General features: G+C 39.2%; 1 protein-coding gene across 7 annotated transcripts in view; it reads right to left on the reverse strand.

Annotated features, from left to right (window-relative positions):
* Nucleotides 1-4090: 4090 nt before the first annotated feature.
* RBBP6 (RB binding protein 6, ubiquitin ligase) overlaps nucleotides 4091-23491 on the reverse strand; it is a 32253-nt gene continuing 12852 nt past the window's right edge. For 2 of the 7 annotated variants that reach the window (XM_054842361.1, XM_054842362.1), the window contains 14 exons: nucleotides 19958-20002; nucleotides 17486-17574; nucleotides 17276-17372; nucleotides 16410-16549; nucleotides 15333-15505; nucleotides 14474-14577; nucleotides 13695-14047; nucleotides 12515-12611; nucleotides 12356-12434; nucleotides 12200-12257; nucleotides 10686-11051; nucleotides 10227-10328; nucleotides 7029-8777; nucleotides 4091-6097 (listed from right to left, as the gene is read on the reverse strand). In XM_054842361.1, the coding sequence (XP_054698336.1) occupies nucleotides 4522-6097; nucleotides 7029-8777; nucleotides 10227-10328; nucleotides 10686-11051; nucleotides 12200-12257; nucleotides 12356-12434; nucleotides 12515-12611; nucleotides 13695-14047; nucleotides 14474-14577; nucleotides 15333-15505; nucleotides 16410-16549; nucleotides 17276-17372; nucleotides 17486-17574; nucleotides 19958-20002 (5028 nt within the window). In that variant the 3' untranslated portion in view covers nucleotides 4091-4521. The remainder of the gene's footprint in view (nucleotides 6098-7028; nucleotides 8778-10226; nucleotides 10329-10685; nucleotides 11052-12199; nucleotides 12258-12355; nucleotides 12435-12514; nucleotides 12612-13694; nucleotides 14048-14473; nucleotides 14578-15332; nucleotides 15506-16409; nucleotides 16550-17275; nucleotides 17373-17485; nucleotides 17575-19957; nucleotides 20003-23491) is intronic. The other 5 variants (XM_054842364.1, XM_054842363.1, XM_054842366.1 and 2 more) reach the window with 3 other exon arrangements.

Below are 23491 nucleotides of genomic sequence, written 5' to 3' on the forward strand. Positions count from 1 at the left end.
CTTTTCCTACTTAAGAAAGCCTAAAAGGTAGTGAAGAATACACAATAGCACCTTTAACCACGGTGACCTACCTGTGCGGTGACATGCCACAGGCGCTGTGAGGTGCATCAAACCCCCGGCAGCCAGACACCTCCCACCCAGAGTAAACGCCACGATTTTGTGGACTCGGCCCCTCTGGGACCTGTTCTCGGTGCCAGGGTTTGCCTTTGCAGCTTACACAGCCCTGAGGACCGACGGCGCAGAACAAGCATTTTTCTGGCCTTTCTGTTATTCGAACTGCAGCGCAAGTACCGTGGAGCCTGTCCGTGAGTTCTCACTGCGAACTGCGGCCATTTGGGATTTTGCACGTTACGTTTCTTTCTCAGTGACGCTGTCAGTCATAGACACAAATTGCCCATTTTGTTCTTTGCTCTGGGGCAGATCAGACGCCCAACGCGTTTGTCTCCATCCCCTGGAAGGAAGGAACCCTTGTGCATCCCACGGCATCTCCCCGAACCCACCGTTTACTGCTTCAGCCATTTCCCATCTGACAACACAACCTACGCGAACAACTGACAAAACCACCATCCCCCTCTTCCCGGTCACACCTACAAAACCATTTTGAATCAGAGCAGCTGGCAGAATTCAGCTCACACAACACCCCTCTCCCAGCGCCAGGCTGAGCTCCCAGACCCCCCGGTGCACGCCTGCCTTCTGCTCAGCGCAGGAGGGTCCCCAACCGCCGGCAGAATCCAGCCCGGCCCTTTCCCATCCTTACCGAACGTCGGTATTGATGTCTACGCTGAGCTTCCCTTCCTGCACCTCAGGCTCAACACTCGCACATCAAAGCCCAGGATTCACCCCTGCCCCACGGAGCACCCCGGCCGCTCGGATACAGCAAGATGCTCCCACGCGAGCTCTCAGCTCTGGAAGTCTCTCTGGTTCCGAGGCGGAGGGAGCGACACGGCTGTGAAGCCTCAGGCTGGGGCACCAACTCCCGATCTCCAACCGCCTGGGCAAGCCCAACGTGACGAGGCATTACATACACCACGGGCACCATCGCCACCGTCCCAGATGGGTTTGGACGCAAAGCAGCTTCACCTCCATTTTGCAAGGAGCCCGCGTGTGCGTAAGCGTGCCAGAGCGTTCACACGCACGGCAGCACCCGCACAGCCCCCGCAACCAGGTCTCACCTGCGGCACAGCTCAGACTTCTGCCCCTGCTCTCACCACCAGTTTGCAGAGCCAGGGCCGGGTCCCAGCCCTGTTCTTCAGTTTGATGACGACTGTTCTTCATCCTATTATCTCCTGTGTGTTTATACACTATAAAATATTCAGCCAAATTTGGATTGATCGTACAACAAATATTTAAGTACATTCCAATTCTCCTCTTCCCCGTTGAAGGTAGGTACAAGGTTTGCTCTTCAGTCACCAGAGACACAACGCCATCCCGCAGTTTCAAACAAGTGCTTTGGCTACTCCTCTTAATGCCCAAGCAGAAGTTTTATCTGAGCATTGTTTAACAGACTCCTCCCTTTAGCCCGAGCCTTGTATTTTACTGAACTACAACTCCCTAGAGCTGGTTGCCATCAGCCTTTCCTGGTGAAGACTAAGCAAAAATGTATTTGCCAACTACCACTTCAACCACCATTTCTCTCGTTAAACAAAGGATGTAAGCGTTCCCTCCTCGGCCTTTAGTTCAAAGTGCAAAACAATCATTAGGGGCTTTCACTAAAATTCATTTGTGTACTAAGTTTCTTAAATTCTATCTCTACTCATGCATGACATTACCCTGCGCCTTACACCCTAGTCATCTTTTGCACACTGTTCCTTTATTTCACAGGGATGGATGGCAACCTGAGTCTGTCACCCACTTTGGGGTAGTTTGTTTGGTCATTTACACTCAGATTTTCAAACCCTCTTCTTTCCTGCCTGAGCTTTTCCAGCTTCAGAGTTGCTGCCTCTTGGTACAGTCGAACCATTCAGACACATTCAGCATCAACTGAAGACAGGAGTTGAGGCGCATTGGCCCAAGGGTTCTCTGCAGAGACACAGGGATCCATCATTTCCATGGAAAATGTTCCAGAAGGAACACAGAACAGTCAGTCACCCAGTCAACATCTGTTTCTGAACACAAGTCAAAACTGCTAACAGGTGCAAAACACGCTTTCCTCTGCTGCGGTTAAAACCATTGTCACTGTATTTCACCACCTGAAGTGAAACACGTTCCAGGAGCATCTACCCCCACCCAGAGCACCCCGTTGGGACACACCCCTTCACACTACTGTAGGCACGACACAAGAACTTCAGAAATCCAGTGAGAAGACTTCTAAGGATGAGTGTAAGTAAAAATCACCTATTCGGGCCTGTGCATAACTGTTCCTGGCGTCTCCAACTCAAAAAACTTGGAAAAAGTCATCGGGAGGACTCCACGTGCAGAGTAAACTACATTCACAGGAGACTGAAAAAATCACCAGTAATGCTGCTGCAGCGCTCTGGAGAGAGAGTTTAACAGCATTACGACAGGCTTTGACTGCAGCTTTTTCAGCACAAGGTTATGTAAAAATACACAATTTTGCCTGTTTTTATAGAGCTATTCCATAAAGAAACTTCCAAAATTTTACTTCCATGCAAGCTTACTAACTATTCTGAAACCGTGACAATCAAGCGTACTTAATGCATTCCAACTTAAGTAAGAATCCCATTTCACCACATCCTAAATTTTCTGTATCACAGAGCGTGGTGCAAAATAAATCTTGTGTTTTCCATGGCCTCATCTGCGCGTGCACAGACTAGCCAAAGGGAGAGTCTGAGGCTGCTTTACGTACCCACACATCTGGCGCGTACTTTGGTGATGCGAGTTCCCTGGACCACGCACAGGAAATGCTGGATGAGCACATTTAACGACCATTTCAGACCTGTGCCTTTTGATTCGGGGAAGTAAAAATTTTGAGTGGCTTAATTGGAAAGGTAGCTTTACTTTGTGTGCAGAAAGCATCTGCATAAATCCACCAAAAATGCCTTGACGTGAAAGTCACTTCCAGTACTCTGGAATCAGCACTAATACTGATTTCTTCTTCTTTGAACCATCAGAAAGAGGGGATGCTCGTTCTCTAACCCAGTATTAAAATTGAGTCACCCCCGCCAAAAAGAAGCAAGATGAATTATTATTTTACTATTTCTGTACTGCTAAATACCCCAGTAACAGTACCTATAAACAATGACAGCTTTTGAAGAAAATAGTCTCTGCAAGCAGGAAGCCCTGAAATGCTGCTTTAACTTATAGTACTTTCAAACAGACCTCTTTTGGGGAAATCCCACAGCCAGTCGAGGGATTTCACTACAACTGAAATTCAATTGTTACTGGGATGTTATGCCCTTAATGCACAACGAGAAGTATTTCTTACCTTGCTGGCTTTCTGACAGTTGAGCAATACCCACCACTGCCACTATTTTTTTTTTTAAAGTTACATCTGTCTTAAAATTATCAAGCTAATTAAAATTTACATTTTCTAGATTTCCTATCATTGTTCGGAGCAGAAGTCTGCCTTTCCAGTGGGCTTTCTTCTGCCAAACCCCTCCGCTGAACCCCACATTAACGGAAGGGTTAGTTCTGTATCATGCGGCACCACCATAGGAAAATACTAAAAATAAAGCTTCTATTTAAAAACCACAAACATCTTGGTGATCAGCATCGTTAAGAAAGAAGACAAATTACAGGGCATCTTAAAGTACACGTGCAAGCATTTGCTTGCAAACAAGAACAGCTTTCTAAACAAGCCGAAACAATGCTGAAATGTGACAGCTTACTCTGTAATGTTATTTTAAAATAGCCACCACCAGCTCTTAACAGTGGCTGTATTTTTGGGGCCATATACTACCTTTGACAATATAAACCCAACTCTACCTGGCACATGAAAAAAGCACACCTCTCGGCAGCGCCTCCCCACATTGCATCAGTCCAAAAGATTTAAAGTCCTACCAGTCTTTTCAAAATTAAACCCAGTGATGTGTTATTTTTCACACATGTTGGCTACCAGCAAGCTTTTACGGATAGCTTTTTTTCTGTCGTTACTCTTTGCTCACGTTCAGCTATCACTGGAAATCTCATCACATCAGATAGTTTACTGAAAACTTTTTATTGTAATCAAAAAGTGACATAACAGGGCTGTAATGTATTCTGCAAATCATTCTGCTGATATTTTATAACTGATACCAGCTTCTTCTGCCAGGCAATTAAAAAAAAATTCAAATGTGAAAATTTTCACAGTACAGTAAACTCCACCCAAACTAATTAACGGTGGTTAAAAATAAGATGCCCCAGCAAAACCTTTCATGTTACATGGTCACAACTCACAATTCTGTACAAAATGTTCACTTTTATAAAGCTCTGATGTAAAAATCAAATAATCAAGCAGCAATATTTTAAGTGCAGCACAGGGTCTTTCATGTCATTATTTACAACGCTTGAATTCGTTTACATTTTAACAAAATTTAATACAGATGACTTAGGAATTAAGTCATTTTTTTATTCTCTGTCACCCTATGTAGGGACAGATTTCACTTTTTGGTCATCTTTCTCTTTATCTTTGCTCTTCTTCGATTTTTTCTTCTTGTGTTTGTGTTTTTGGCTCTTTTCCAATTCCGTTTCGTTTCCAATGTGTTTCTTATGCTTCTTGTGTTTCTTATGCTTCTTGTGCTTCTTCTTCTCTTTCTTCTTTTTCTTTTTCTTGCTGTCTTGACTCTCTCCTGAGCTGGCACTGCTGCTGTGGCTTCGAGTCTGACTCTCAGAAGGGCTTTGACTACGGCTGCGGCTAACGCTGGGACTGCTTTGACTTTGACTTCTGCTCGCTTCAGGCTGGTCAACAGCAGCAGGTGCTGCCACATCCTCTTTCACCTTATCAACAGCCTTTTCTTTCGGTTCTTTAGGATTTTTTCCTGCAGCTTCTTCATCTTTTGCAGATACGTTACTCTCGCTGTCACTTTCATTATAGTCTGGTACAAACGCAGCCTCATCAGTCTCTCGAGTTAGATCAGAAGAGAGCCGTGAGGAGCTGCTTACCTGAGGCTTGGGCTTGACAACACTTTTATCGTTTTGTCCAGTCACGTTCTCTTTCTCATTTTTTACATCTGGGGATTCTTGTCTCAAAGGCGGTTTATTACCACCTGGCTCTTTCTCTTTATTGCTCTTTAGTTCTGGTACATGCTTCTCTTTCTCCTTCTCTTTTCCTGAATTTTTATCTAGAGTTTTGTTTTCCTCCAATGTACGCTTGGAATCGTGAGCAGCTTTGTGATCAGACTGCTTCCGCTCACGCGAAGGACTGTAGCTGCTCCTTTTGGCATCTCCAGCACCCTTTTTGGACGGCTCTGCTCGTTCGTCTCTTGGCTTAGTTTTCTGTACTGCTGTAGACTCTCTGTTTCGAGAAGGGGAGTCTTTTCTCCTTACTAATTCACTCTTTTCATCTCTACGCTTGGAACTAGAATGATCTCTGTTGCCATCATGCTCAGACTTTTTGTCTCGGTTAGGAGTAAAGTCTTTAGCAGTGGATCCACGACCAGTATCATGTTTCTCTGAAGATCTGCTGTCTTTGGAAGATTGAGAAATATTTTTTCCATTTCCTTGCTCAGCTGCACGTTCCGAGTGGTCTTTTTCTGGCTGAACGTTGCTCTTTCTCTTCTCAGAAGTGTCCTTGTCTGACAAAGAATGATCCCGGTCTTTGGTTTTTCCTTTTTCATTCGACACGGAACTTTTTGAACTTTTTGCATCATGCTGGGAGCTTTCGTAACTTGCCTCTTTTGTAGTTTTCTGTGTTTTCTCCAAAGGCTCCGTCTCTTTCTCATTGTGTTTTATGGGGTTTGGTGGCTTAACGCTCACATTTTTTACAACACTAGCAGGTTTTCCTATGTTTGTAGGCACCTGGGTAGATTTAATGTCTTCCTCTTCAGACTCAAAGTCATCTTTATCCCACTTTGACTGAGGGACCTGGATCATAATAATGACGTCTTCAGCAGGGGCTGTTATATCATTATTATACTCCTCCATGGTCTTAATGACAGTTCGTTTTGTATCTGGCTTTTCTTCAGTCTTTCTAACAGGGCTTCCTCCAGTAGAACTAGTGCTAGGAGGAAAAAAGCGTACATTAATAACAGGTGAGATAGATGCACCACCATCTTTTGCAATATTTTATAAAATGGATTTTGTTTCAATTTAAATCTTCAGTATTTTTTTCAAAAGATGGTCAGTTAAGGGAACAGACAAGAAAGAATGAGTCCACTACCTAAGATTATGAGCAATCAATTAATTTAGTATCTTCCTACTATACAGAACCAAAGTTTTATCCTCATGTCCCAGTGTTCTTTTTCTTCAGAAAAACGCGTTTTAAAAAGTTTTTAGAATATCAAGACACAATCTTAAGTATCCAGCGAGGTCTTAGATGTTTTCAGTTTGCTTAGTCCTGCTTCTTTAGACACTGAAATGCAAGTAATAACACTAGATCGCTTTCCCCCCCCCATGTCACACAATGGAATATGATCAAGATCTCTCCAAGGTAAGCGCCAAACAAGTTGGCACTGAGCTGGAAGCAGCGTAGCTGCATCAATATGGCACTGTGCTCAAAGCTAAAATCACTACAATATATTGGCAACCAAGCTGCTATTTCTGCAAGGTATAATTTTATGTCATACTGACAGAAGTAGATCATTATAGTACCCTGCAACTTTAAAAATGCAAAACATTGCATGGTATTAACATGTCTGTTATCCTTGCCTTTAGCAATAAGCTGGAGTTGAGAGGAAAAAAGTCCCAGAAGTAAGGGTCAAACATCACCAATGAATTAACTGTATCAGCTTTCTGTGCAGTACACACTGCTTCTCTTCTTTAACAAAATTTGTTTTTGACCCAAGTACAGTTTAATAGGAAAGATCACAGATTATTCACTCATTTACAGATTTAGCTGTTCTTTTCATTAGTCATCATAAATAATTTTTACTTTTTTTTTTTGAGGACGAGGTAAGAGGAAAGAGAGAATGGGAAAAATAATGATGAGGTACCTGGTGTAATCTACAAGAGTTGAACTAGATCCATCAGCTGCTGTTACTTTTCTTCTCACTTTTCCCTTTGTTTTTTCTTGTTTAACTTTGCTGCTGCTTGGCTCGGGTTTCTCAACAGGTTCCTTTGCAGGTGGCACATTTTCTCCACTCACAATCTTTTTGCCAGTTTCTCGGTTAAGTTTAATCTTTTTTGCAGGGTTGTTAAGAAAAGCAGATTTATCCTTCTCTGGAGTTCGCTCTCCTTTTTCACTATCAGGCTCAGTCTTCCCCTTCGGCGATGTTTTTGATTCAGCAGGTTCTGGCTTAGAGGCCTTTACGGAAGTGGCTTCATGTTCTTTATCAACCTTTTCATCTGCTTTTCTTTTTCTTTTTTCAGGTTTTGCATCAGAAGGTTTGCTTTTTTCAGCAGGTTTTTTTGACTTGTCCTCTTTGTTGGAGGGCTTCTCCGACTTGGTTTCTTTTGGATGGTCTTTCTTTGCCTTTTCCTCCTTGGCTGGTCTGGTTTCTGGGTGATCTTTTGTTACTTTGGGGTGAACTTTCCGTGGGGTACCAAGAGCCTTCTCATCCTTTTGAGAGGAAGATGTTTTAACACTGTCAGTCTTTGGCAACTCCTCCTTCACTTTTTTCACAGGAGGTTCTGTTCGAGGAGATTTTTCACGATCGGTGTCTGCCTTCTCTTGGGATGCTTTAGCTGGTTTTATTACATTGTCTTTCTTGGGAGGAACAGCCACTTCAACTTTCCGCTTTGTCTTGTCAATTTTTGCTTTTGGCTTATCCTTCTCTTTTTTCTCCTTTTCAGACACCGGTTTGAAAGCAATAGAGTCTGCTTCCATAGGCTCGTCTCTCACAGGGGTGGCATCATCTCTGCTTGGGAGCATGAACAGAGAGTCCGTTTTAACGTCTTCTGCTGTAACTGGCTCTCTTGGTTTTCTTGCACCTTCTAACAACTCAGCAGTGGGAAATCCTTCATTCTCATCCCCTTTTCTTCTCTTCCGGTGTTTTTTATGTTTATTTCCTTTGCCATCTCCCAGGGGATTTTCCACCTCCTTCTCTTTTGATTTTGTAGGATCTTTGATGCCATGGCTCTCTCTTCCAGAAGGCTTTTCAGGGTAATTTCCAGCTATATTACGATTTCTGTGGCTCTGCCCACCAGGATAATCCTCCCTACGTCCCCGAGCATACGGTGAATTCTCTCGTCTGGTCCCAGGTGGCCCAAACCTATCTGGAGAAAAGTTCTCTCTATTTACTGGAGGTCGAGGCTGAGCACCAACAGCATAGCCCTTGTAAAACTTTTCATACCATTCTCTATAGTTCCTTTCCCATTCTCTGTATCTTTCCTTTTCAAATGGATCTCTAAAGTCAACAGATCTGCCATAGTAAGCTTTCATATCATATGGTGGAACTTCTCTGTATCTGTTAAAATATTCCCTTTCTCCTTCCCCTTGAGGTATAGTCCGTTTAGTGGGAGACTGGCCTCTAAATACTGGAGACCTTGATCGTGAATGGTATCGTCTGTAGGGGGGCGACCTTGACCTTGACCGGTGATAACCATGTGACCTTGACCTAGAACGGTAATTACGACTCTTTCCTTTGCCTCTTCTTGGATATGGTGGTGACCGTGAGTAGGAACGAGAATGGGAACGACTAAACGATCGAGAGTAGGAGCGAGAGCGGGAAGAACCTGATCTTGACTTTGAGTAGGTATAAGAACTTCTAGAGTAAGATGAAGCACTATAGGGAGACTTGGACCTTAAAAAAAACACAACACAAAAAAAATAAATGAAGTTAATTCAAAACAGTCACTCTCCCCAATTTTTTTCCTCCCAAACTTGGTTTTGGTTTTTTTATTTTCTCTCTCCATATGCTTATGTCAAAGCTTCTTTCAGCTGCTGACATAATGCTACTGCAAATTGAAGAACTTGATAACATGCAAAAGTTTCTGCTTACAAGACAGAACAGCTGCTGCTTTGTTAGTGTAAAAACATACAGGAAGGGTAAGTCTATTTCCACTCACTTCTGTCACGTGAACTATCATAGCTATTGATTGATTTAAGGTGGTGTATACTGGCCTCTACTGGTACACGAACGCGCACATTTTTCACTACTCAGCAACTACATGCAGTGCAAATAATTTTTGTTGCAGTAAGATGCAAAAAGAGCAAGTCTCAATGGCTACAGTACAGTATCAAACATCAAGAAAACACGATTTAGCCTGAAGACAGTAAAGCTCAATTTCAAAATGCCACCTTAGTCTATTTAACTTCACTACTTATTTGGTTAATTTGTACAGGATGCAAAATAGTTGTACTGCAATCTTACATGCAGTACTATTCAATCAACACTTCTAGCCAGACATCCTAGCAAAAATTTGCACATATCACTAGCTCTAAGCAAGAACAGTGACCGCATTTCAAGAAAAATCGTATCTAAAAGCTTCTAAATTCAGCCTCTAGTAATATGACTCAATGCCCATTACTCTAGGAAAGATACTGACAGCATTACTAATAGAGAGCTATTCAGACCCCTGCCCAAGGGATTTTTAGGGATAGAAAACATCACCTATTCTGAGTTTTTTTTCTTCACAAGTTTTTTCTTTTATTATTTTTTAAAGAACGATTTCACATTATTCCACCTACGTTCATTAGCATCATTCCTCCTCTCAAAGTCCTTCACCAATTTAAGATTTCCTTAAAAACAAGTCTGATCTTTTAATTCCTAAGAAAAATTTAACAATGTCAACAAAATACTAGTGAAAGCTACCAGTCTGCAGTCCAAGTTAAAATCTCTCCATGTATCCACATGAGATAAACAAAAGGGGAAATGAAGACAACGTCTCTCACATATATCCTCCAAAGTGCTTTGAGGTAATGGTTACAATCAGAATACGGAGACGCAGAAAATCCAGCAAGTACACCTATTCAGTTTCTAGCCTCCTCACGGCTGTTGGGAGGGGAAGAATGTCATTATAGAGAAGCTTTAGTAAAAGAGACACCTGTTCCTTAACAACTGCTGCCAAATTATAACTATCAGTCAACTGTCATCTCTGCCATATTTGAGCTAGTAACCTACATACGAAACTCCTATCACTGCTAATCCCTTGAATCATCCAATCCATCTAACGATAGAGAGGTGGAGTGGAACTCCTCCTGATTCTTCTAGACAATCTGCTTCTCCATTACGGACATGTAAAGCAGTTACCTGGAAAACGAACGCCTACGCTCCTTTTGAATCTTTTTATATTCCATCAATTCCTTAGCAAAATCATTTGTAAACTCATCAAGTTTGGACTTTTTCTTTTCCCTGTTAAAATAAGTTTGACCTTTATTACAATTATAGTTTGACCTTTATTACAAAAAGACATCAAGAAACAAAACATGGCCAATATGAGAAAATGTATACTGCATGCAAATGCAAAAGGTGAACATCCTATTTAAGCAAAAACAGTTTAGAATTCCTACAAGTTTTAGGGAAAGTTTTAGAATTACATTTGTCTTGTTTCAGTTTTGCATGTTTACCATCTGCAACGAAAAACTATATTGGAAAAAACACTAAGTCATTTTTGCTTATGTCAGATGCACTTTAGCGTAACCGCAGTCCGATACGCTACCAAAATACAAAAATGAAAAACAACGCAGCATCATTGAGCCAAATACTTACTCCTCTTTAAGCCTCCGTTGTTCTCTGTAAAACTCCTCCCTAGATAAAGGAGGTGCTTGTGTCGTTGGGATGGTATTTGAATGAGCCGTTGGTACTGCTGTTGGTACCCAAGCTGATGACATGTTTGCAGGAGCTGGGGGGTATCCTGGAGGGGGGACAGTGTACCCAGCAGATGGAGGCTGACCAGGTGGAAACTGAGGAGGAAACTGTGGTGGTGGTACCCCCGGTGGAAGAGGAAGTGCATGGGGTGGTGGAGGATACAGGGGAGGTGGAGGCACAGGCACAAAGACTGGTGTAGATGCTGGTAGTGTTGGGGCCTGAGTCCTTTGTGCACGTTCACTATGCGGGCGTCCTCGATTTGAACTTCTAAAGAAATCCAAAAACACGTGTCACTGTTTGTTACACTCTGCCCCGATTTTAAAGAGGAAAGCGAACGAGGCAGGAGCATGGTGGTGAGCACTTCTTGTTCTCAACTTAAGCATTTTTCTCCCTGCTTTTTCATTTAAGACTACACTCCTTTCTTGATCCTCATACTTGCCTTCCACATCCTCACCCCCAACAGCTCCCTCACTCTTCTCTCCTTATACTCAGCTTTGCGACTGTCGATGGAGGCTGCCCATGCTCAAAAGAGACTCCCATCTCCCTTGTGGCAAGTGCCCACAGCTCCTCTCTGCCACTCCTTGATACACTTAATACTTCTCACTTCTGATCTTCAAAGTACTGCACAGATACTGACTAATGTTCCCTCGAACTGCTTTTAACTTCTCCCACATATGCTTCCTATGTTGTTGCCTCATGATGATGCATTTGGCCTGTTCTTGTCCCTGAATTGTTATTTTCTTGCTTACTGAATTGGAGAGTTTAGATAATCCATAGGATGGATCCTGGTTTTTGTTTTAAGATTTTATAAACACAATGCACCCTATCTGTAACAAATATATACCAAAATAAAGGACTAACTTGACACCACAATAATAAATGGATAAAACAGACTCCTCTCCAACTGAGAGAAAGCAGCTTGGCTGTTTGAGATGACTAAATTGAAGAAATTCAAAATTGTCATAAAATAATAGCATTGGCTTTTCCAATAATTTGCTCAATCAGTATCAACTAAGTTGTTAAAGAAAGAATGTTGGAGGCTGATTTCTACTGGGAAATCCATTTCTTCAGCCCTATTCAGCCAGTAATCAAAAGGGTGGCTTTCCATCTGATCTTTTAATTATATTTAATTGTTATATGTAATTATGGTTTCCTCAAAAAGTGTTCATTTTTCAGAGTCCTCTTTTCAATTATGTACTAGAGTTTTATTTTAAATAATCTTACTGAAAGCATAGATCCCCTTTGTTAAAGCTAATTCAAACTAAGCCATTTAAAAATTAATTAGCACTTGTATTCTCTACAACTATCTGTGTATACTTACTTCATTATAAATCAGCTGTTGTATAAGTTGTGTGTTACTGCCTAATTTAACTGGTTACAAGTAGTAATATATTGAATTTCTATAGAATACTTACAGTTCCCAGCCTGGCCTGCCGCCTGCTGAGCGAATTGTACTGGCTCTCATTGGATGACCTTTTGGAGTGGGGAGAGGAAAGAGGAAAAAAAACAAACCCTTTCAGTATATCTGAAGATAGTTTTTAAAAAGAAATTCTAAAGTTATAGTTACTTACCAGTTGTGGGTATGGATTGTCCTTGGGGGCCCAGAAGACTTGGTAACGCTGGTTGTCTTAGTACAGGAACCTGATAGCCCTTGTGAATAAAGGCAAACTGTTAGAAAATAATCTCTACTAAAATACAAGAATCATTGCGTATGTTGAAATAAAATTTACCTTCTCTTCCAACAAACTGCTGATTGACAGAGGGGAAGATTTAGAAAGTTCAGCGGCAGTCACCAGAGCAGCAGGAGGTATGACAGTATCGGCATCACTACAACAAAAACCCCAATTTGTTGTTAGTCAAACATTGTTTTGAAGTGCTACTTGAAATGTACAGTCCAAGGTGAAAACAGCTGACTAATGTAAATGGAAAAAAATTAAAAAATAATCTTTAACAGATTTACAAATATGAAGTTGGTTGATCCCAAATGAAGCACTGAAGAGAAGTCTATTTGAACTACTGGTATTTAAAGAGGAAGCTCACAAAAATATTTTATTAAGCTAGCTGCACACAAAATTATTAAAGTATGTACAACCTACACACTGAATCTCAGTTTTGGAAGATGCAAGAACTGAAATCCTATTCGGAAATGTTTATGTGCTAGTTCAGAGGCTGCCTTAGAGGTTCTTTTGAATTGTGATCCTTTGTATTCAACGGTATGGCTGAGCTTGACAGTCTTCTGGACATAGCAGCTATTTGCATTCAAGGCATAAAGTTGAAAGGATGTAAGCCCTGAACAATAATACGTATTTTTAATGTACTTTCATATGACTTCACTGGGTTGCAAACAGACTGACAAGTTTGTAAATACTTCAGATTTACAGTGTTTCAATGTTTATTATGCAACACTGACTACATTGTGTATTAGAGAGGATGACTCTGATACTGATTATAGAAATGTTGTAGAAAAAAGTAATGTGAAAACACCTGGTCAATTTTACCTATAATTGTGTTTTACACTTTTCATGAAAATATTATTTCCTCAGTACTAAAGAAAAATGAATGCACTCAAGAAGGTCTGACATAACTACATGGTTACTTTAGGAAGTGCTAGTCACTTAGAATCAAAGGACTCCTGGCGAAAAAAAAAAGGTTCCTCTTTCAGGGTACACCAGTACTGAATGACTGATAAGGGAACCAAACAAGAAATACTTCCGAGAAAATTCTGGCATGAGGCACACTTCCAACTTATCAGAGTCTCCTCATTCAAAGCAAAAACAAAAACCAGAACTTCCACAATTATCTGGAACTGTCACTAATGATATATAAATCACTAGCTGAGAAGCTCAAGAAGAATCTAACTTAAGCATTTTGGTGTCTTTTACATTCATGTTGATCTACATATTTACTTACCGAAAAGGTCCATCTGGCTTTTCACCACGGAGAGATAGGGACACTGCTGGAGGGAGATCAGAGACAACAACAGAAGATGGATTTACGGGCAGCCCAGGTGACTGACCAGGGGCCAACGATGACAAAGCAGCAGCAGAACGAGAAGCCAGAGAAGCTAATGGTATCATTAGTGGGTCCTGCTGTCTGGAAATAGCTGGCCGGAGCAGAGGTTGCAGGTTGCGTGTTATTGTTTGTCTCATTAGGGGTGGCGGTGGAGGTGGTGGAGGTGGTGGTGGCTGCTGCTGCTGTTGCTGCTGAATCTGCTTACGAAGCCTTTTTGTGTAGCCAGTTTCGTTTTTGAAGTTGTTCACAGCCTAGAGGCAGAAAAACATTTACAAGAAGGTAATATGAAACTTTGGTAGATACACGAACAGAAGCCTCCACAGAGTAAAATTCCTGTAAATGCTATTAATCCTAAAGTAAATCAACATACAGATATACGAACAGATCACATTCAACACCGATATTAATGACTGGTAACTCAGAGTATCTGTATTTAAAGTACTTCAGTGTTGACATCGAATTTGAAAGAGGCAATCATGTTAAACAAAAGCATGACCCGGATTTGCCAGATTGTCTCTAAAGAGTTGTAAGCTTCTGTAACGATACTGTATTTGAAAATTAAATTTCGGTTTATTCAATTTAGCCTTGCTCAAGGAGATGTAAATATTTTCTTCCTTTTCAGCTTTTTACAAACAGACTTTTCTTACAGTCAGTTTATATAAAAGTCATCATGTTACCTGGCGTAGGAACTTGTTGGCAATTAAAGCATCAGGAGAAACATCTGTTTGATGACACGTTGGGCATGTATGTTCCTCAGATTCCAGTAATGCTGTTCTAATACCTGTGAAAAATTACAATCATCAAAATAGTTTTTAGTCATACTAAGGACATTGTTTGGGTTCTAATCAATTATAAAAACACATATATGATTAATGGGTGAATATGGTCTTGAATTGAGAGCATGAAGCTATAAATGTTCAATAGTGTAACAAATTTCTAATATGCAGCAAATAACTATACAGCTTTGTTATTTCACTATTGTAACATTTGAAGATGTAGAGTAGGCTGTGTCTTGATGTTTCCACTAGTCTTTTTTCCCCACTATCTAGCACAGTGAGAAGTCAACAACCTCAAGGTTAATGAATAAAACACATTCTAAAAAATCATTAGCAGGTATGAGGTTCTGAAGGTTTTAACCAACTCTCCCATGGAGAAGAACGTGGATTAAATATCCAACTATCTGTTTGTTGCAGCCCACAGTAAGTCACCAGATCTGGATATGTAATTTTGGGTGAAAGGACTGTGGACAAACTAAAAGCATTCAATATCCAGTACTGTAATCACCTGCACAATTATGCACTTTTCTCATACTCATCTTTCCGCATGTAAAGAGGATTTAACTAGATATGTAAGAAGAGAAAAAAGCTTTCTGCCTTTTTTTTTTTTCTCCTTCATAGGAGCAGAGTCCTCTCCTATTCAGGGTATACTGAAGTATTAAATAGAACTGGTAACAAAGGACTTCCGTTATCTCCTATTTCTGCTTTCAGAAGATCAGATTTGATGTTTTGAATTAACAAACCTGGGAGTAACACTTACATTCGTCACAATAACTGTTTCCACAGCAGGGAATAACAACTGCATCAGTCATTATATCTTTACAAATGAGACATAACAACTCATCTGGAATAGGATCATCTTCTTCTGAGGAGGATGATGGCTCCTCTGGTAAAAAGGGAGGCTTTTCCTTCTTTCCTATAGCATAGGCTTCCCTGGAGAGAGGGTGGGGAAAGAAAAAGAAAAAAGTTAAAGAAGGCTAAAGGGAAACTTTTCCAAGCTTTGGATTTTAGCAAAGGAAGATAATAGACGGAATTCTTCTCACTCCACATTAGCCTTCTAAACCACAGGCATTTAGTTTAAACCACTTTTCTACAGCCACAATGCTAGAAGAGGGAGGGGGGAACAATCTTTCTTCTGTGGGAGTCTCCCATTCTTTGGATCAACTAAGAAATTAGCTCAGACTAGAAAAGTATTTTTTGACAGCTAGAAATCAGATTAAATTAATCCCATCTCTCCTTTGCCAGAGGGTAAATGTAAATTGCAGGCTCAGGATAAAGCTAGTCTCCAAGTAATTACATTTTATAAACGAAAGAATTGTATGTTACAGCTTCTACAAAGGAGATCCATGATAGAAAACCAGAAGTGCTACCAAGTGCATTTTAGAACAGCCACTGTTTTCAGCACACAATAGTATTTTCTTAGTCTATAGCAACAGGAAAACTTCAGTCTGTGTCACACATGAGATTTGATAAAGTCAGAGCTGCAGGAAATCTCAGTCTAAGAGTTATTTGTTAAATTTCGCAAGAAGCCTTTGAAACATAAACCAGAAGCAAAATGAGCTTTCAAAGAGAATGATTCCAACTATAAACACTACTGAAATGTTTTGCACAAATACAGATTCCTAGCATACCACAAATTTAACCAACTTCCAGGGGTATGACCAATAGAATCATCCTATTTTAATACTGGAAAGCATCACAGATTTTAAGGCTGAAATACAGTGATTCCTCTCCTGTAATTACAGATGCTGGCCATCTTGGCTGCATTGCCACTCAGGCATTTCAATATGTTCTCTCTCATTCACGTTTTGGTCAGTCTGACTAATTCCATACTTACGCATCAATAGTTGGTATTGCATATTTTCCAGTGTTTGTCAGCATAGCACCCTTTGTATTGGGATCCTTCACCTCCATCATGAAACTCCTTGGAATTCCTGTGCTCTTTTTAATTCTGGGAACCGACTCAAAATTTTTGTCCTGTTAAGAAAAGAAATGCAGAGATATCTCAAGATCCACACTTAAAATGACATTTCAATGATTATTTTAAGCAGCAAAAGCCTTTAATCCTCTCCTTTTACCTAGTCTAAGTGTTGCTTGACTAAAATACTTATTTCCCTAAATGAATATAGCCAGGATGTTCCAAAGGCTTGAGCAGTGTTTTGAACTCAATTGACTCAATCTTTGGCTTGATTTCAGGTTCCTTAAGAGTGAAATAGCCCTCAGCTCACCATCCATTCAGTTGAGACACAGACCCGCTCCTCCTCCAAAGCACAATTCAGAATGAAAGCTTAACTCAGTGCTCTGAATCAATCACTGGAGAAACTTATATCCACCATCTATATATATGATGGTTGAATTCATACCTCATGCAAATACGTTCAGTGACTACTGTTAAGTGAGAGTCATTAAGAAGAGTTAAAATCAGAAAATTTTCAAATAATATTGAAATATATCAAAATATACATGAAAGTTCACAAAGAAAGATCTATAGACATATTTAATGCCTATGACCTAGAAAAAAAGAAAATTTTACATTTATAGTTCTAGCTTTCCCTTGATTGGAAGGGCTTTGCAACACTGCTATATAACCTCTGTATTTCACCCCAAGAGAAACAATTATTAATATGAATACTCATGTATTTAAGCAACTGCCAAGGTAAAAACTAAAAACTAAGCAATGCCAGAGGTCCTCCACAATCTTACCCCATTTGTTGGGCAGTTCTTTATATAGTGGCCAGGTTTCCCGCAACGAAAGCAAGTATAGGATGGTGGAGGTGGACCCAAGGGTTTCTTCATGTAACTAAAAGTTTTTTGGGAAAAAAAGAAAAAGGTATGCATATGTCTCTTGTTAAAACAAACATCTCTACAATTTTTTCATAACCTTCAAAGAACAGACTTGACATTGTCACTTACTTGATTGGATCATATTCATGGCCAGACTGTGTCATCATAGCTTTTATTTTATCTTCTTCGGAAGCATTGGCTTCAGCCAGATTGGCAGTCTGTTTAACAGGTAATTATTTGACACACACATTAGAAACACATTTAAGCCCACACAGCCAAAGACAACACCACTCATCCAATCCTGTAAAGAGCAGCACAACGCTAGCTGAGGTTGCATGAAAACAGCTGCTTATATAAAATACATTTGTCCTGAAGATGTTCTGGGGAGTCCTTACGCCATTACATGATGTTTATGTGCCTGTTAACCTACTTGAAAAGAGCATTCTTGGGCACTCAAAACCTTAGGCTCTGTTTGTACCTTACATAAAGACTTGTGTAACCAATCCAATTTTCTTCAAAGTGGACTGAAGCTACGTGTAGAAAAAAAAAATATACTATCCAGTATTTTGGAACTGATTTTTAAGCTCCAGACTATTTGAAGGACATCCACTGTACATTTAATTGAGAAATATGTATGCAAGTAACATTATTTACATTTTGCAGCATTAAAAGGACACACAACGTAAGAGTCAGGGAAGTTGTTTTTGCTTGCTGAAACTCAGCCTCTGACACAGCAGCATTTAAAGGAATCAACCTTTTTATAATCCCTTAGCAAGACAAAAGATTCTTTTCAGTAGAAATTTGACCATCACATGCTGTAGGCAGTCCAAACTGCACGTTTCCTGCCGTACTAACTTCATATTAAATGATTTAACTACAGTAAGCAAAACCTGCAGTTTTTTCTAGTTAACTGTGTCCTTTTAACATACAAATTGTAATATAAACCTTATGCAGAACTAATCTTCAAATTATTGAAGCAAGCTGATTTTAAGTATTTGTTAAAATGTTTTTATTACACACTAGTCCAGATACAAGCAGGGTCTAAGGGAGTGACTGTAAATTATTTGGACCTTCAAGCACCTATCATTCAGATCAACCACTCATGTTTTTGTTTTTATATGCATTCATTCACAAAAGCAACCAACTAGTTTCAACATTTTATTAAATGGTTGTTTCATATACACAGTTTTTTTCTCAACAGTAACATAATCCAGATCGACAGCTATGAAATCATTTCCATTAACATTTACAGAAAATTTTACAGATACTTGACTAATTTGTTTGAACCCAAACAGTTTACAAAACACATCCAAAAACCACAAAACATTAGTAGGAATAGACCAAAATTCAAATATGGCATTTAATACATAGTAATAATAAAACAGAAAACTGTTAACACATTGCCTCCATGCTAAGCCAGTCTGCACTGAAGAGGTTAGAGTAAGTAACAGTTTTGAGCTGCTTTATGTTATGTTCCTGTATTTTTCTGAAATAATTAAATTTTCTCGAAAGCTTAAATGTGTACACCACTTGGACAGTTTTTCACATTTTAGAGTAAAACTTCACATGAGTTTACAGAACCAAGGACACATTTAGGGACAGCACTAATGGAGACCAATTTCTTTTGGTGGCTACCTTCCGAACTATTTTTTGTTTTTGCCAAATGTACGCAATTAAATTTCTGCAGTGAAAGAGGGAAGAAATTGCCAGTGGGAAAAGATTTCTCTTTCTTGGAAATGAACTCCAGCCTTTATTTTCAGAAGAAAGAACTAGCTACTCTGCATTAGGCCCTGCCTTCTCTAATCTTTGTAACTTTAAAGACTAGTAATTTAATTAGCTAGCACTACGCCTTTTCACAAAGTGCAATCACTAGTGCTTTCCCAGACAAAGTTACACATTGTTGAGCAAAAAATGCAAGCAGTTCCATAGCAAAACATGGCATTACAACAGTTTCAGAAGGTCACATCTGCTAATATGCCACACATACACATTGGTATATTCCTATAAACAATTAGGTACATTTACACAATTTACACAGTCTGTGTTCAAACAAATTAGATTGTGTTGTCCACTGTATATATACTACAATTTATGAAATTGTGCAGCATTCAAAGAATGAATCTGTAACTGTAATGACTAGAAATTCAAAAATAGCCATGCAATTGTCCATGTTACAGAAATGCTTCTATTTTGGCTGTTGCAAACCCCCCTGGAATGTCCATAACTTACAGCCAATTAAATTCTTCAGTAAAAATTGTGTTAGTTTCCAAGGCAAAATTAACGAAACGTATGAAAAACGGTAAACAGCTTCTGAAGTGCTTCTTCTTTGTGTCTTGAAGATGAGTAATACTGCAACATTATGTTGAGGCTGATAAGGTACTCCCCTTCTATCTTCCCAAACTGGGAACTACTCTTTACAGGATAGTATCAAAATATACACACATTTTAAAGTTAAAATAAATACTTGAAATTATTAAAAATTAAATTAAAGTTTTGTTCAAATTACAACAGTTATCCAGCTATAGATCACAGTATATATTTAAAAATAGGAAGCAAACACTTTCTTTTTTTTAAGTATTTGACAAGAATATATATATATACCTTAGTAAGCTGGGCCAGAGAAATAGATGCAGAAGAGTCATCAATCTGTTCACAAAAAATTAAACACATATTCAAGTTCTACAATCAAAACATAGCAATAGTTAACCTCTACTGTAGTCTGAAAGTCTGCACTATATCCTCTGAGTGCCACTCAGAGAGGCATTTCCAACCTAGTGTATTTATTCAAAACAAAGTCCAAACCTATGATTGCTTAAGAGAGCGCATATGTGGTTAATGAGAAGAAACTAAAATAACCAAACCCGCCTGACATCAACTTACTGCTCCAGAATATCTCAGAGAGGGACCTTTGTCAAATGCTCACAACTGCTTAAAAGTAAAAGGGGTAAGGAAGCCGTCAATTTTCAGCTAAAAACGATTTTAAAAAGAATTATATATGTTTATTTGAGAAAGAAACATCACTACAGGAAACTTACTTTCAGTGTAGTTTGTAAATTAATCAGTTAATGTCTCATTATTTATAAATGCACACAGTTATGCTTTTATTAACACAGTAGCTGCCTGTCAGAATAAAGCACAGGCATATCAACCCTTAAACATGAACTCTACCCCTCCTGTCAGTAAGTTTAAAAATGCTAAACTTACCATACCCCACAAACCCCAAATAAAACCACCAATCTAAAATAAAAGCCATAAAAGTAACCCACCATTTTGTCTAGGAAAAAAACCCCAAACACACACTTAAATTATTTAAAGCTGTTTATCATGACAGTAGCTTATAAAAAATGAGAAAACCGTTGAGAAAACCGATCTATTTTATTAGACCACAGGCCATAGTATCCAAATTAGTTTGGGAAGTGTGAGAATATTTTCCTTGCTATCAGGCCAAAACCAATTTTTAACAGCAGCCCAGTACTAAATGAACAAAAACAAGAAAGTGTAAAGCATACTCTTGATGATGAAAACATGGATTCAGAGCACAATCCTGTATTTTTTTTTCTCCATTGCAACCATGCTCCTCCCTCCCAGCTGCCTACTGGAACAGCTTGCAGGAATGAAGTCCTCAGGCCGCTAGTTAGTAATGGACTGTGGTGTTTATTGAGAACCACTACTGAAGTGCAGTTTTTCCACAAGTAAAAAGGGTAACTTATCCAGTTCCTTTTCCAGTATATTTAATTCTATTATGCCACAAGCAGCAGCTGAGCTTACGCTAGTAAAACATTATCAGAAAGTCTCTTGAATCACTGCTTATTATGTCTTAAGTTGTTCAAAACCATAGAATAAAATTTCACAATGTAAACCGAACAGCTCTCCTCAAGGGGTCACTAAATTGATAAGAAATATTAAAACCCTTCCTTGGAAAAAGCTCTTGTCCTTTATTACCTAAGGTAGTGGGAAGAATTCAAGGGAGTAGTTTTAGGAGACTCTGGGGAAGAAAACATCTACACGTAGAAGATGATGCCTCACTCCAGTTAATCATTCCTTCTCTATATGTTTAGGAAAGCATGTACAACATTATTGTATTACTAACTAAAAAGCTCTTGAAAATGTGCCTTTACAGAGGAACACCCAGATCTGGAAAGAGACCTTCTTTCCACTGCAAGCCTTACCAGAAGATTCAACTTTCCTTCGTTTCAGAACATTTTGTACCTAGTTATGTTAAAAAAGAAGTCTGATGAAGTATTTTAAAGCTTCCTGCTCCATATGCCACTCTTTTACATGTGGAAAAACAGGCCTATGTTCTCTCATGGCAGGCACAACCACTGTCATACTGTGATTCTTCAGAAGCAAACAAGAAATTAGGAAAGCTCTCTGTGGAGTCTAGCGTTAAACAGTCTAGCATTGACCAGTAACTGAAACATAACAGTTAATAAACTATTAATTAGTAGTTGTATTTTTTTTTAGGGAGTAGTTATAATATGGCCTGCAGGTAACAGCCTAATTTCTTAAAGGAGGTGATAGCAGTACTTTCTACTAAACAGCTATCAAAAGCAGCAAATAGATAATTAATGTACTATTTAGTATGTCTGCCCAACAGCCATCTTCCAAAGATCCTGCATTCTTGTGTCTCTTTTTCCTTTACATTTCTACTAAAGTATTTCCTGCCAGTCCCTCCAATCAGTCACATAGAAACGGCACCTCCATAGAACTTGTATACAATCCTAATACTGCAGCTGAAAAAAATACAAACAACAAAACCCCCCAAAACCCCCAAAACCCCCAAACCAGAACTGACAGTCAATATATTAACTCCCACTTCATGCAGGGACTAAACAGAAACTAACAAAGCAAATGGGAAAGAGGACAAAAAATAGGAGGAAAAGGCTAATCTCACTGCTGGAGTGCTACATTTAAATTACAGTGGTTTCCTAAAACCCGATAGCCTGGCTAAACTAAGAATTCAGCCAGGAAAGATCACCATGTGTACTAAAACAATGGGCATGACACTCTGCATTTCTGCAGCCTCTAAGGACAAATACCAACTAGAGATCCTTGCAGTTACTGAAATAGTAACACTAAAGCAAAGATGATCCATTTCCTTGATTTGACTGTAGTAACAGTAAAACAGCAGCACCAATTTGCAAGTGTACAATGACAGCTAACATAAGAGCAAGACAATGAAGAAATATTCAAAGTATAAGCTTTTGTGCATTCTTTTAAAAAATCTTAACTCATTTTAATTTTGCTGGTTTACTGTTCAGTAATAATCGGCAAGCTTTCCAGTGATTTATTACTACTCTAAGATCCAGGTTCTGCTTTGAAATACATAAACATGTGTATTTAAAAAAACACAACAACAAACAAAACCCCCACGCTTTAGACCAAGAGCTGAGTTAGCTTTAGGAATAAAGCTAATTATGTCTCCAGCACTAGAAGCACCTGAGGCTGCAGTGCTTTTACAGTGAGAGAGAGAACTTGTAAAGAAAGATGTAAGGCTTCCACCCTCCCTATGGCTACCCACAACCCAAATCGGGTAGACAGAACAAACAAGAGGGGAATGTTTTTGCTTTGCCTTTTGTTTAATTAGTTCTAACTAACACTAAGTCCTCCCTCCCACGCCAGGATTTCTATTTATTTATTTTTTTGAGACATCTATGTTAGCTTGTGGTAAGATGCTACTTAGAAATGTAATACAGACATGCCAGGGAACACACGAGGCTAAAAGAATGTTAACTTTATTTATGAACATGTGATTTGTGTTTATACACATGCTAGTAAACAAAAATAAAAATAACTGTTTTCAAGAAATAAAAACCCATCTGAATTAGATCAAATACTATAAATGTGGTTTACATAAATGCATTACATTAACTACTAGGGTCACTGGGCCAGTTTAACTAACTCAAACTCACAATGAGACGCATTCACGCCCAAAAAAGAAATTCAAATCAATCAGCAATAGAATTATGGATGCAGATTTAGACTTAGTGATTTTAGACCTACACACAAAAAGTTTTCCATTTTAAGTTGATTGTATACCATTCCACAAGAATCAGAGGCTGTATTCTTCACAGAACACAGACCCAGAGTTCATTAATTTCTAGATTAACTTATCCTAACAGCTTATCAAGTGAT

This window comes from Grus americana, chromosome 15, assembly GCF_028858705.1.
Source record: "Grus americana isolate bGruAme1 chromosome 15, bGruAme1.mat, whole genome shotgun sequence".
NCBI classification, from domain to species: Eukaryota; Metazoa; Chordata; class Aves; order Gruiformes; family Gruidae; genus Grus; species Grus americana.